At 37.7% G+C, this 13,613-nt stretch overlaps 2 protein-coding genes across 2 annotated transcripts in view; one reads left to right on the forward strand and one right to left on the reverse strand.

The window, feature by feature from the left end:
- The window catches only part of LOC127447517 (collagen alpha-2(IV) chain-like), a 137,617-nt gene extending 133,970 nt beyond the window's left edge, over positions 1 to 3,647 (reverse strand). The window contains exons 1-3 of the mRNA XM_051709449.1: positions 3,473 to 3,647; positions 3,151 to 3,262; positions 3,018 to 3,069 (exon numbers count right to left, since the gene is read on the reverse strand). Coding sequence (XP_051565409.1) covers positions 3,018 to 3,069; positions 3,151 to 3,191 — 93 coding nt within the window. The 5' untranslated portion in view covers positions 3,192 to 3,262; positions 3,473 to 3,647. The remainder of the gene's footprint in view (positions 1 to 3,017; positions 3,070 to 3,150; positions 3,263 to 3,472) is intronic.
- Positions 3,648 to 3,754: 107 nt separating this feature from the next.
- LOC127447518 (collagen alpha-1(IV) chain-like) overlaps positions 3,755 to 13,613 on the forward strand; it is a 109,048-nt gene continuing 99,189 nt past the window's right edge. Inside the window, exon 1 of the mRNA XM_051709450.1 lies at positions 3,755 to 3,965. Within this exon, the coding sequence (XP_051565410.1) occupies positions 3,897 to 3,965 (69 nt within the window). The 5' untranslated portion in view covers positions 3,755 to 3,896. The remainder of the gene's footprint in view (positions 3,966 to 13,613) is intronic.

Below are 13,613 nucleotides of genomic sequence, written 5' to 3' on the forward strand. Positions count from 1 at the left end.
CTCTCCCAATAGTTTTGTTCATGCTTTCTCTATTCGCATGGCTGTACGCACTTCACGACATCTCATAACATCTAATCAGATATCTATAATTTTAATTTTGCATGTTATTCTAACCTTTTAAAAATTAAATGCAGGAAAAAGTTCATTAGCAAACCACGAAAAAGAGAGAAAACAGTTTTTTTCTGAAAGAAAACCTTCCATTGCACTTAAGATGTCTTTGGGGGCAAATTGCCATCTTTCAGCTGTTGCACTTGTACTGCTATCAGAGGCACTTTCTGGTTGAAATGGATATTTGTATCAGCACACACTGTTGGAATGGGCCATACTCAAACTATTGAACTATTGAAACTGTGCAGCTAGTCTTTTCAATATGACATTTAACTGCCAAGCAGGCATTGGCATTTTTCCAGCCACTCCAGTGGACTTTTGGCATAGTCAAAATTATATTAGGAAATTGTCATATATGTTTGAGACGCTGTTTCTGATTTTCAACATAAAGGTTGCATAACACAGCTAGATCTAGAACTAAAAGAATGAGGTTCCAGCCGAAGGAGCTTTCACAGGTGGCTGGCAAACTATCAGTTCTTTTGAACTTGCAGTTTTAGCTGCTGGTGATGGCTGGTGGCCAGAAACAAATATCAGCGTGTGGATCAGGAAAAAAAAAAAAAAAAAAAAGATGTTCTCATGTGGAATTCGTCATCAGAATGTAAGAGGGGTTCCACACATTCATCATAACACAGATAAGGGCTGTTGTCCCATGGCTAAGCTACTACTATTCTGTTCATTGGCAGCTATTACAGTAATCTGTACAAAAGATACTAATAACAATAATACAATAACCTGTTGGAATTTACAGTGTAACTCTAGGCATGGTGATAGCAAAACAATCAAACACCCATTTGGGATAATATGCAACCACTTGCCATTTAAAATTCATGGCACAATGCAGAATAGCCAGAAAAGTTACATCCAAACACATGATACATATGCTGCTATTTAAAAAGTAAATATTGATCGGATAGAAAATAAACATGCAAATGGTCCTTAAGGCACTGTGTTGACAACCCTGTCTTCTTGGAAAATTTCAATGGAAAATTTTCAATTTATTGAGATTTAACAAACTTGAATTGAGTTTAAAAAAAACAAACAGTTAACCCTACGACAGCTGTCATCTATATCCACTAGTTTTCAAACTACCACCAGCAAAAGGAGGCCCCATTAGCAAAACTGTAAATAAACAGATGGTTCTTATTCACTGAAAACCCTAGTAAGTTGACTTAACTCAATTGATTGAGTAAAATCGTTCCTCAGTTAAACTGAGTAATTCTCCAAAACTTGTGTAATTAAGTTAACTTAACTTGGAGTTCATTTAGAATGAACCTAACTATTTAAGTTAAGGTAACTAGATGCAAGTAGACTAAACTTAGATTTGCTTTTTAAATATTGCTGTTTCTACTTAATAATTTTAATTGAATGTAATTAAATTTAGATCATAGAATTACACAGCTTAAATAAAGAAAATAATAACTGATTCTAGGTGAATCATAAAATAAACTTAATTCTCCACAGAAATACAAATATGCCTGTACTTCAGTTGCACATGCACAAGGAGAATTTATATAGAGTTAACAGGGTCCAACTTGACCAAAGGGGGCCAAAATCATTCAAATGGTGACATTACATGAAATAACTATTTGCAACAAAGAAACATAAATAGATTTTTTTCATTAATGACAATATTAGGGTTAACTGTGTATAAATTATCTCTCATTCTTGTTTTCATACAAATGCACATGCACTCTTTACCATTAAGCATCGTTTTGTGGATATTAAAATACTCACAGGCTCCGAACACATTCTCCTCGTTAACTTCAGGCCAGTTTAAGTTTGTTTCTAATCTCTCACAGTGGAGGATGAGTTGGTTCTGTAACCACTAACAGCCATGCCTAATTGATGTGGGACTTTATCACTGTGAAAGTTTCATTTCAGCCTTATAAGAATGGTGGAAATTAAATGTGGCTTTCAAATAAAACTTATTTTTAAAGGAATATTCCAGGTTTGTTGCAAGTTAAGCTCAGTCGACAGCATTTGTGGCATAATGTTGATTACCACAAACAAATAATTGAGTCTCGTCAGTCCTTTTCTTTAAAAAAAAAAAAAAAAAAAAAAGAAAAGAAAAAAGAATCAAAATCGAGTTTACAGTGAGACACTTACAATGGAAGTGAATGGGGCCAATTTTTGGAGGGTTTAAAGGCAGAAATGTGAAGTTTTAACTTTATAAAAGCACTTAAATTAATTCTTCTGTTAAAACTCATGTATTATTTGAGCTGTGAAGTTATTTAATAATTCTTACAGTCGCTTTAGGGTTTGTTGACATCACATTATCATGGCAACAAAGTAAAATTGGATATGACTTTACACAGAAACGGTAAGTAAGCGATTTCATCACACTAAAATCATGCTAACACATGTATCGTTTATTTCTTGTGACTTTACTTTTGAAACAGTGAGTATTTGAATGTTTACTGATTGGCCCCATTCACTTCCATTGTAAGTGCCTCACTGTGACCCAGATTTTTGCTTTTTTTTTTTAAAGAAAAGGAGGGACGTGTCAAAATTAATTTTTGTAGTTATCAAAATTATGCCACAAATGCTGTCGATTGAACTCAATTTGTTTTGAATCTGGAATGTTCCTTTAATTAAAGGAACATGAATATTATTCCTGTAAAGGGTTAAAACATTTGGGAATTGTACATGAGGAACTTGTAATACAAATAAGGACACTCCCAACTGTTTGAGGGGCTCAGCTGAAACTTTCCAGTTGTTTTCACTTTTGCATTATGAATGAAGCACAAATCACACTCCACACTCTGCACTTTATGCATCATGTCCACTACATTTTATTTCCACAAAAAAAAAAAAAAAAATAATAATAATATATATATATATATATATATATATATATATATATATATATATATATATATATATATATATATATATTAAAGCAGACTTACTGCGTTAACCTCTGTTGTAAGGACAAGGACTGCGAAGCACAACAGCAAACACCTAAAATTTGAGAAAAGCTAAATTAGTATGTGTGCAAGGGGAAACACATGTTCTAAAACACAAATAAACAACTGGCTTTACCTCAATGTGTTCCAGTACTTTAGATGGTTCTCACCCTCCATGTGAGCCTATAAACAGATGAACGCTCTCCCTCTGCCTAATGCCAGTGTCCTGTTACTGCATGCTCAATGTTCTGAAGTTACAAATTGACTAAAGTTAGTTCTTATTGTTTTAAGGCATGTTCGACCATCATAGGATCCTCACTGCACATCTACTGTATCAAATGTAGCCTACTGGTACATTGACAGCTCCTGTTGTTATTTCAATACCATTTCCAATGTGCCGGAACACTTTCAAAGATAATAGCTAACATTTTAGCAGGATGTTTGTGATAATAAGTTACCTCTTGTCCGTTACTGAAGGTGAAGTGAAGGCAGAAATTTTCCTAACGCTCCAGTCGCACGCGCTCAATTGTGATGTGTTCACGCTTTGGAAAAGTTGGTCAAATCCAACCTACCGAAACTGTTTTTGAAGGAAATTATTGATCTTCAGCCTTAAACTTCCCCTAACAGTGCTGAAATGCGAATGATAGTTTTTCTAAACAGGGTTGTGTTGGTGCGTATTGATGGGTGGTCGCGGTCATGTCAGGGGGTGTGGTGGGCTCATCTACAAGACATTACTTTCAAATCCGTCCACATAACGTTTAGAGCAAAGATGCAGACAAACATATAGCTTAGGCTCGGCTTGAAGAGAAGCAATAACTGCTTGAAACGGAGAAGAATCCGTCATCAGCTTGTCCTTTTGGACATTTTTCCACAAGTGTGAAGATGCGGCTTTCATACGGCACTCTTTTTCTTCTGACAGTCTTTTTGAGCGTAGGCAAGAGTACAGCTAAGGTAAGTTCAACGAAGAACTCGAATGTTATATCGTTATTTTATTTGTAATGTCTACAGTTTGGATACCTGGAGATCTGTTAGACGCGCGTCAGGCTTCTCGAGCGCTCAGAGAAGTGCGTAAAAGTTGTGCGCGCGTCGCTTCAGCTCAAGTTCCAGTTTTCATGTGCAAATTTGTCCACTTGACAAAGTTATAGACTGTTGGAATACGTTTTAAATGCATTTAACAACAAAATGCTGCAGATTTAGCAAACCAAATGCAAATTGCTTGTGAATGTAACTAGAAGCAAATATTGTTGAAGACTGATATGAACACGATATGTAAGTTTTCATCCAGTAACTCAAAGGACTGATTATACAGTATATACTGTATAGGCCTATACTGTAAAGTAATTAAGTGCATTATAGTCATACAAACTGTGGCATGAGAATTGTTTGGCCATTCTGTAGATTCATGCACTGATTTTGTTGCCTTGATTATTTTTTATTTATTTATTTATTTATTTATTACTAGCTGATGATTCAGGCATGTACAGTATTGTTTGGAGTGCTTGTCGTGTCTGCTTTCTACAGATCTCACCTATAATTACTTGGTATCGTAGCCTATTCTATTGACATGCAGTGGATATCTGCTCCAGCTTTTCTCTACAGTTTATATATTTGCCCCTCCTTTTGGTGTCATCTAGGGGGTTGGATTACTCATTGCTCTCTCTCTCTCTCTCTCTCTCTCTCTCTCTCTCTCTCTCTCTCTCTCTCTCTCTCTCTCTCTGTGTGTGTGTGTGTGCCGTGTGCGCACACACACACTATGGCTAGCACACACTTTTGTAAACTTATTCTTAACCATCTGGCCTTTGTCTTTCATTTTTTAAAGGCATTTCACCACTCACTTGAAAAATCTGTATAAGTAATGAAGGCAAATGTCTTCAGTAAATGGAGAACAAAGTCAAAATTCTTATGAGTAAGTTCCACCACATGTTTTATCCAAAATAATTCAAACTACGAACCTTGTGTTTTCCCTTTATGCATTTAGTTAAGATTTTCAGTTATTTTGAGAGCTACACTGGAAATTTAACCTGGACATGTGATTCTATTGGGGGTGTGGCTGGGCGAGGGACTGCAGTGTGAAGCACATTCAGAGGGAAAGACTCAGGAATTGGCAGGTGTCTGGGTGATATGACTTTGGAGGATGATTTATAGTGACATTAATTTGATAAAAACACAAAGATGTTTCATCTAGTGATTTTGTGGAATTGCTGAATGCATACATGCATATCTGCTTGCTAGATTAATAAACTGCCCTTGATACTGCAGATATTTGTAGGACTACAGTACCTGTATGTAGTTACTTTTCTTTATTTTACTGCTGCCACAACTCACCCTCCTACTGTTCAACAGATCATTTTACTTTTATCACATTGGAACCATATGGAAATGTTGAAGAGTATTTGGAACATACAATTTTATATTCAAAGTGTTCTTTTAAAGGAATTTGCTGGTGGATTATCAGATTGCTACAATAACTCTATTGTTATTTGAACTGAACTGATATGTCACATCATGTATCAATATAAAAAGTGTAACTGTGCAGTTGTTGCCTTAAAGGTATAGTTCAACCAAACATGAAAATTCTCCCATTATTTTCTCACCCCCATGCCATCCCAGATGTGTATGTTGCCTTTATTCGAGTTTTGGTCACTTGCTGAGATATTCTTCCAAAAATCTTTGTGTTCTGCAGAAGAAAGAAAGTCATACACATCTGGGATGGCATGGGGGTGAGTAAATGATGAGAGAATTTTCATTTTGGGGTGAACTATTCCTTTAAGGATCTATTTCTACCTGATCTGACCCTTTAAAACTATTTTTGTTGGTCTAACCTGAGGTTGACTCAGCCATTAAATATTTTTGACCTGAATAAACCAGATTCAGATTTTTAGGTTACCCGTAATTTTTTTTATTTTTTATATAGCTATATTGTATGAGTATTAAGCCATTTTATGCAACATTAGTCAAATAGTATAGCTCAGTCATGACAACTCACGGAATAGATGTTATAATGGATATGAAAAGTTGGGTGATTTATTCTTTGCAGACTAGATCTGCTGCTGCTGCAGAGAAAACATGAATTCTTGCTACTAGAAGTTGACGGTCCAATATATCGGTTTTAGCAATATATTGGTGCCGATAGTGGCTTTTTGGAACTATCGGACATCGCCTATCGTCAAAAATCAATGTGGATGGTTACAGACAGTTTTGTCTTTTTTTATTATTATTCCTCCATTTCCTGTGCTGGAGGGTTCTACAGTTAGAACTACTTGGTTCTACAGTACAACAGCGGCCTCTAGAGGTAAAAGAATAACATTTACTGACTCTGCATGTTGTTTGCACCAAGTGACTACGCTATGCACAAGAGCTGGACACTTAAGAAGCTGATTTAAAACAGACAGGGAAAAACCAAGGTATTTATATAGTACATGTTATCATCATATATAGTCATGGTACAATAAATCAATCATTTAAGACAAACAAAACTTAATAGTAGGTGGTTTGATAATTAATTTGTTTATAGCAAATTGCTGAATTGGAGAACTGCATGTTTGCCATCAGGGTGGTTTGGATGCTAGCATTAGCTGTTCGGATAGTTAGAACAATGTTACAAAGTGAAGTTTGGAAACTGCTTTTGTCTTAATTCACTGTTTTGAATAAAAATATCAGGTATGATTCGTGCAGATCTGATGAGTTTTTATTTTCAGGGGTTGAGGGGGGTCCAATTTGTTACAGTAAGGTTATAAAAATGAGGGCTCCTAAAAGGTTTTGTTAAATAGATACATGTTAATCATAGCTTAAATTCATCTCAATGTTCATGTTGACTTTGACTTATGGTGTCCCTAGAGATAAGGGATTTTATTAATTTTGGATTCTTGTTGTCTCTATGTCTGTGCCTGTTACAGTAAGGAAAGATTTTTTTTTGTTTTGTTTTTTTTTGCATTTAATAAATACATTTGAAAATCTAAGTAATAGGCCTTTTTCACCAGCTTAGTTATCTGTATCGGCAAAATCCACTATCGGTCAACAACTTCTTGCTAGAACATACACATGCATACTGTGCTGAATATGTAAGACATGCTTCTGCTGCTGCTGCTGTACAAGTAGACATACATACAATCCTTGTGAAGCAGGTCTAGACTGGTGATGCTGAGGTGGAGGAGGGTTTTAGAGAGAAAATGTTAGACAAAGAGAGAGTACACAAGTTGATTGGCTAACTGATTATGTCAAATGACCTATCAGCTTGGGCCGTAGAGTACTGTATGCAAGCCGACTAACTAACAGATTACTTTTTCAAAGGACCTGTCAGCTTGTGCCATGTAGGGTTTCATGACTGAACTTAGAATAATTTCAATATTTTCCAGAAATCAAAGTAATGGGCTTTATCGTAACCATCATTTAGTTTTGTTCTGAACACAACTTTTTACTGTTTGTTTGTGCTCTTCATGGAAATATAAAGTGTGTCTGTGATCTCACAGCAGTGCCTAGTGCTACACCTATCTATATCAGCCACAATCCCTTCGCTATTTCACCACAGTCTGGGTCTGTTACGCAATTGATGCCAAACACCAAAAGGTGTAACCATTTGTTGTTGTTGGTTTGTTGTTTGAGGCAGGGTTCCCACGGTCATGGAAAACCTGCAAGTATAAGGGAATTTTTAAAGCCTGCAGGTCTGGTCATAAAAAGTCATGAAAAAAACAACAACAACACACACACACAAAAAAAGAAAAACTCTAAAATGTATCTTTTTAAGCTTCTAGTTCATTTGTCTAGTTATAAATATTTAATTGGCTAAAAATGGCTTTTTGTGAGAGCAGTCTTTATAAAATGATTTTATAAGCCCTTCTCCAATAATTACAAACAACTGGAAAATTCATGGAAAATTAATAGAAATGCACTAGTCAGAATTTTTGGGAACCCTGTAAAGGAAAGTCTTCCTGTACCATTCAATCTGAATGAAGTGTAAGGTGAAATGTATTGCGTTCATGTAGGCAACATGGTGTTAACAAAGGTTTGTGGGTTTGACTCTCAGGGAACACACATACTGCTCCGTGTAACACTTTACAATAAATTTTTCAGGCCATACCCATCCAAATGCAAAACTAGAAAAATGCTTTGAAACTTTCATATTCATTTTTTTCCCGTTACTTCAAGAATGGATAATTGGGGGGGCCTAACCTCCTCGTGGTTGCTATAATGTGGTTCTCGCTCTCGGTGTGGTGCGTGGTGAGTTGTGTGTGGATTCCGTGGAGAATAGTGTGAAGCCTCCACACGCGCTAGGTCTCTACGGTAATGTGCTCAACAAGCAACGTGATAAGATGCGCGGATTGATGGTCTCAGATGCGGAGGCAACTGAGATTCATCCTCCGCCACCCGGATTGAGGAGAGTCAATACGTCACCATGAGGACTTATAGCACATTGGGAATTGGGCATTCCAGTTTGGGGAGAAAAGGGAAAAAAAAACAGAATGGATAATTGATCTTTTCTCTCATTTTCTTCCATTTAACTTTTTCTAAATTGTGACTTTAGAAATAATTTTTGGAATAATTGACTCATCAACAATTTTCTTGCAGTTTGTGCTGTGGGCTGTACCATTAGCACGGGGGTGTTGGTTAGGGAAAGGACTGCTTATTACCACATGGACATTGAGAAATTTAAAAGGCTATCAGGGGTGACAACCTAATTAATATAATTATTATTAATAATTATAACTGGACTGACCAGTATGACTAAATGCAGTGTGGCAGTTTTCTGCCAATTTGACAATTAAAAAGGCATTAATGTATGTATATATATATTCTAGGAATAGAATAATGTAATTCCATTCTGAGCTGTTCAATGCAATAGCAACTGGCACTCAGACAGCCACCAATGAGCAAAAGTTTCCTTCCTGTTAGAAATGAATATCGAACAAGGATAAATGGACCTGGAAAATTGCAAGTAAACTCTGTATAAAGGCCTTGATGCATAAGAAAAGATTAATAACCCTAAATTTAAAAGGAAATGAAAAGCAATTCAGAAGAGGTCACCATTGTTGTTTATTGCAAGTATCCTATGCTTTGTAAATAAACTTAGAGAAAAAAGTGATACAAGTGGCAGGAGGACTGACATATGTGATCCGTCAGTGCCAGCTTCTGCCATGCAGCGAAAGATCCAACCCCTATCATCCACTGCGGGGAGCGAACAATGCAAAGCCGAACCCTATATGCTTGCGCGACCCACTTAAATGTGCTTAACACCAAGTTGGTGCTCAGTGGGTTGCACGAAGGGTTTGTCCACTCTCTTGCTATTGCCCACGTGACAACCTCTCCACGTGTCAAAGGTGGCATGTGTGTCTTCGGTTGTCGTCCCCGGTGCAAACCTTTTAAACAACTCCTCAAAGTACATGAGGTCTTACCCACACCCCTGCGCTAATGGTACAGCCCACAAGACAAAAAAATAAAAAAAATTATGATAAGTCAATTATTTAAATCATTTCTAAAGTCACAATTTAGAAAATTGAAGAAAAGGACAATTATCCATTCTTGAAGTAAACGAAAAAATGAAAAATAAAAAGTTTCAAACTGTTTTTCTATTTTTGCATTTGGATTGGTATGGTCTGAAAAATGAACTGTAAAGCGTTACACAGACACCTACTGATCAAATATACCTTGAATGCCTTTTAAGGTGCTTTGGATAAAAGTGTCTGCCAAATGCATAAATGTAATGGAAAGAACTGTTGTGTAAAAAAAAGAAAAAACAAATCCACCCTAAATCCTTGCAACATCAGTGTGTGGTCCAACAAATCATGTTTTGTTTTCTCTGTTGGGAGTCTGAATATTCAAAGATGACAACAGATATGAAACATCGGTTCAGATACAAGGGGTCAAGAAGAATTTTCCTAGTGAACAAACGTTTCTTTCTACTACATATAGGGATGTTGAAACCATTTTTTGAAGCAACTGTTACTCAGACCACATCATCAAAAAGTAATTTTTAGCTTTCAAAGAATTATTAAAAATCACAAACAAATTTCATAGGTAAAAAATTAAAATAAAATATATATATATACATATATATATATATATATATATATATATATATATATATATATATATATATATATATATATATATAATAACAATCATTATAAACAAAACCAAGAGAGCTGACCTGCTGACTTTATTGGTTCCAGCAACTTTAACTCAAAAGACATGATCAAAAACAGTAAATAATATTTAGCTCTCACATTGTCAAAAATGGTCAAAAATAAAAAATTCACAGAAAACCAAAACATAATAATAACCTATATGTAACCATTTCATCATCAATAGTTGAGAACACATTTTGCAGATGGTTTGTTTATCATGCAGTTTCTGCTTGACTGCATATTTTGTTCTGGACATCTAAGACAAAACATTGACATAACCCAGGCAAGCTCACAGACAAGTCAAACAATTGGCTAATTTGGAAGAAAACAACCTAAGGTAAGAGCCAATATAGTGTTTGTGATTACTTGGGGCTTACAGAAGCAGTGATTGGTGCAGACCTGTTGTCTTACAGAGATCATATTTCACTTTGTGATTCTCTTGATAATTTCTCAAATGTGGTGTTATGGCAACATTATCTCACATTTGTGAGAACAATAGCTTTCATTTTATGTATGACTTTTCTACTTGTCTATTTAAGTGCTATGTGTAACAAAATTTTATTTATATTTCATATCCATATTTCTACATCATTACCTCAAGGTGGTGCTCATTTGTGGTCTTATTTTGTTATTTTATGTAACATTAATGCAAAAGTCATGGTGTTCTGTGAAAAGTTCTGATTATAAGCTTTCAGATGGTAATTTATGGACTTTTACATTTTACACGCCCACGGGTACGCAGAGTTTAAATCAGTTAAATTGCAGCCATTATGTTTTAATTATGACATTAGGACATATCGAGATTTTAATTTGTGCGCTGAATTTTTACGCAGTGCCATTTGTATGTCAGACTGTATCATTTTTTGGTATCTGAGCATTTTTACGAGTACAAGTAAGTGTAACTTTTACATTTTAAGCGTAAACTTATCACACGCCGGTGGCTCCGCAGAGTTTAATGGGTTAATTCGCAGCCATTCTGGTTAATTATGACACTAGGACCTAAAAGGATTTTTATTTGTGTGTTGAATGTTTACACAGTGACATTGGTATGTCAGACGGTATAGGTTTTTGGGTATCTGAGCATTTTTACGAGTATGAGTGCAAGTCGAGTGAGCGAAGTATTGGATCTGATTTGGTATCGGGACATTCCTACCTATATGCGTCTTTCTTTTGCAGTCACTCATAGATAGCATGCATTACCGATTTATTTAGTCAATCTGTGTTCATGCGGTGTGTTCTGAGTAACCTAATTTATTTTCAAATAGATCCAAATGAATTTCAGTTAGTTGAACAACATTTTTTTCAATGCCTGTATATCCATTGTTATTCTCAAAAGGCCAGCATGTTTTCACATTTCTCCAGTTTAGCTTCGATCAGATTAGTTGGACTGCCCCTAGCACACTTCCTGTAGTTAGTTCAGTTTATTAGGGTAGCGCACAGATTAGATTCTACACTTGAATGTAGTGCAGAGACAGCCAAAGAAAATGAAGGTGAACTCAGCAAACCCTAGTTGAATATGGTGTAATCACTGATCAAACTCACTTGTGCCAAATCCACAGCATGCACGCTACACTCCCAAAATACAGAGATGATCTTTAGTCATGTCTTCTAGAATATGATTGAACATATTTAATGAAGTTACCAGTTCTCTAAAGCCACATACACTCTGCAGAGTTTTGAGAGTGACAATTGCATTTAAATGCAGGACTGAATCACCCAAATTATTATTCTTTGTGTGTACGTAACAGGGCCGGCCTGTGGTTTGTGGAGTCCTTGGCGAAATCATCAAAATGAGCCCCCCTGTGTGAAAATTGTTATAACTTTAAAACATCCATAGAACCACTGCAAATGTGATAAGTAGATTTGTTTAATAGAAAGCACTAAAAAAAGAAGCACTATACGGTATAGCTCGGTAGATGACAAACAACGTAGCTTTTTTCTCCAATAGCTTTTTTTTTTCCCCAGCATGAAGATGTTAGGTTAAAATGTACATGTATGCATAAGGTAATACGTCCTGGTTACTTGCGTAACCTCCGTTCCCTGATGGAGGGAATGAGACGTTTTGTCGATGTAGTGATACTAGGGGTCACTCTTGGGAGCCCGAGACTCCTCGAGTCTTTGATAAAAGGCCAATGAAAATTGGCGAGTGGTATTTGCATGCCACTCCCCCGGACATACGGGTATAAAAGGAGCTGGTATGCAACCACTCATTCAGGTTTTATGCTGAGGAGCCGAGACAAGGTCCGGCCATTTCAGCGGCTAGTTTAGCATTGTGGCAGGAGGGACACAACGTCTCGTTCCCTCCATCAGGGACCAGAGGTTACGCAAGTAACCAGGACGTTCCCTATCTGTCACTCACTCGCCGTTGTGTCGATATAGTGACACTAGTGGTCTCTATACAAAACGTTGCAACTGGCTGAACTGTGTTACGTGAACTGGCAGTGTGTGACGGGCAGACAACTGTGTGCCTTGTAGCCAGCACACCAGGCTGACACGTAACCTCCCCCAAAATAGTTATGAGTGTCGAATGGCCCTTTGGGGACAAGTTGACTACCCAAAAGATAGAGACAGGCTAACCCAGTCGTGCCCTCTTTTCCCCTTCTTTTTTTCCACTCCCTAAAAAACAAGGGGGATTATCCGACTGGGCCACCAGGTCTAGTCAGGGGGTGTCCCTCCCAAGGGGAGGACACCGTGGAGACCACACCTCGCCCAAAGAGAGGGGGATATTTAAGTGGAAAATACGTCACATGGTCTTGCCGACCATGTGGAGAAGTCTCATGGTAGATCCTACCCAACAGGGGAGGAGTTACTACAAACATGGAGACTGTGGCAGAGGGGGATCTGCCCAAGGAAGATGCAGTTTGCCAACAGGGAAACGAATTAGCGGAAGATATACATCGTATGGGGTTACCTTACAGGGAACTGCCACATGCGGAGCACCTACCCCAGAACAGGGCTCTTAGTTAGCACATGTACTGGGCCGGCAGCGAGTCTCTCCGAAAACTCGACTGCCACAGGGCTCGGAGGAAGTCAACCAGGGAACATAGTTTGTGAACACTACTCGGAATTAATGGCGCTCGTCTTCAGCTCAGAGGAGGTGAAAGACACTATGTGCAAGCGATACACCCGGGCAGCTATCCCAGGCTTATCCGCTTGTATTGCGTGCCAATACCTGGGACAAAACCGGTTCCACCCGGAGGTTGTAGAACCTTGCAAAGGTGTTGGGTGTTGCCCAGCCCGCTGCTCTGCAAATTTCTGTTAGAAAGGCACCCCTGGCCAGGGCCCAGGAGGCTGCTACACCCCTGGTAGAATGGGCTCGTAGCCCGACCAGGGGCGGCACGTCCTGGGCGTGATATGCCATAGCTATGGGGAGTCCGAGAACCACGTCTGGGTGGGCCAGTAGGGTGTTACCAGGACGACCTGCTCCTCGTACTCCCTCGTACTCCCTGACCTTGCACAGAGTCTGTGCAAGTAGGTT

Source organism: Myxocyprinus asiaticus, chromosome 10 (genome assembly GCF_019703515.2).
Source record: "Myxocyprinus asiaticus isolate MX2 ecotype Aquarium Trade chromosome 10, UBuf_Myxa_2, whole genome shotgun sequence".
NCBI classification, from domain to species: Eukaryota; Metazoa; Chordata; class Actinopteri; order Cypriniformes; family Catostomidae; genus Myxocyprinus; species Myxocyprinus asiaticus.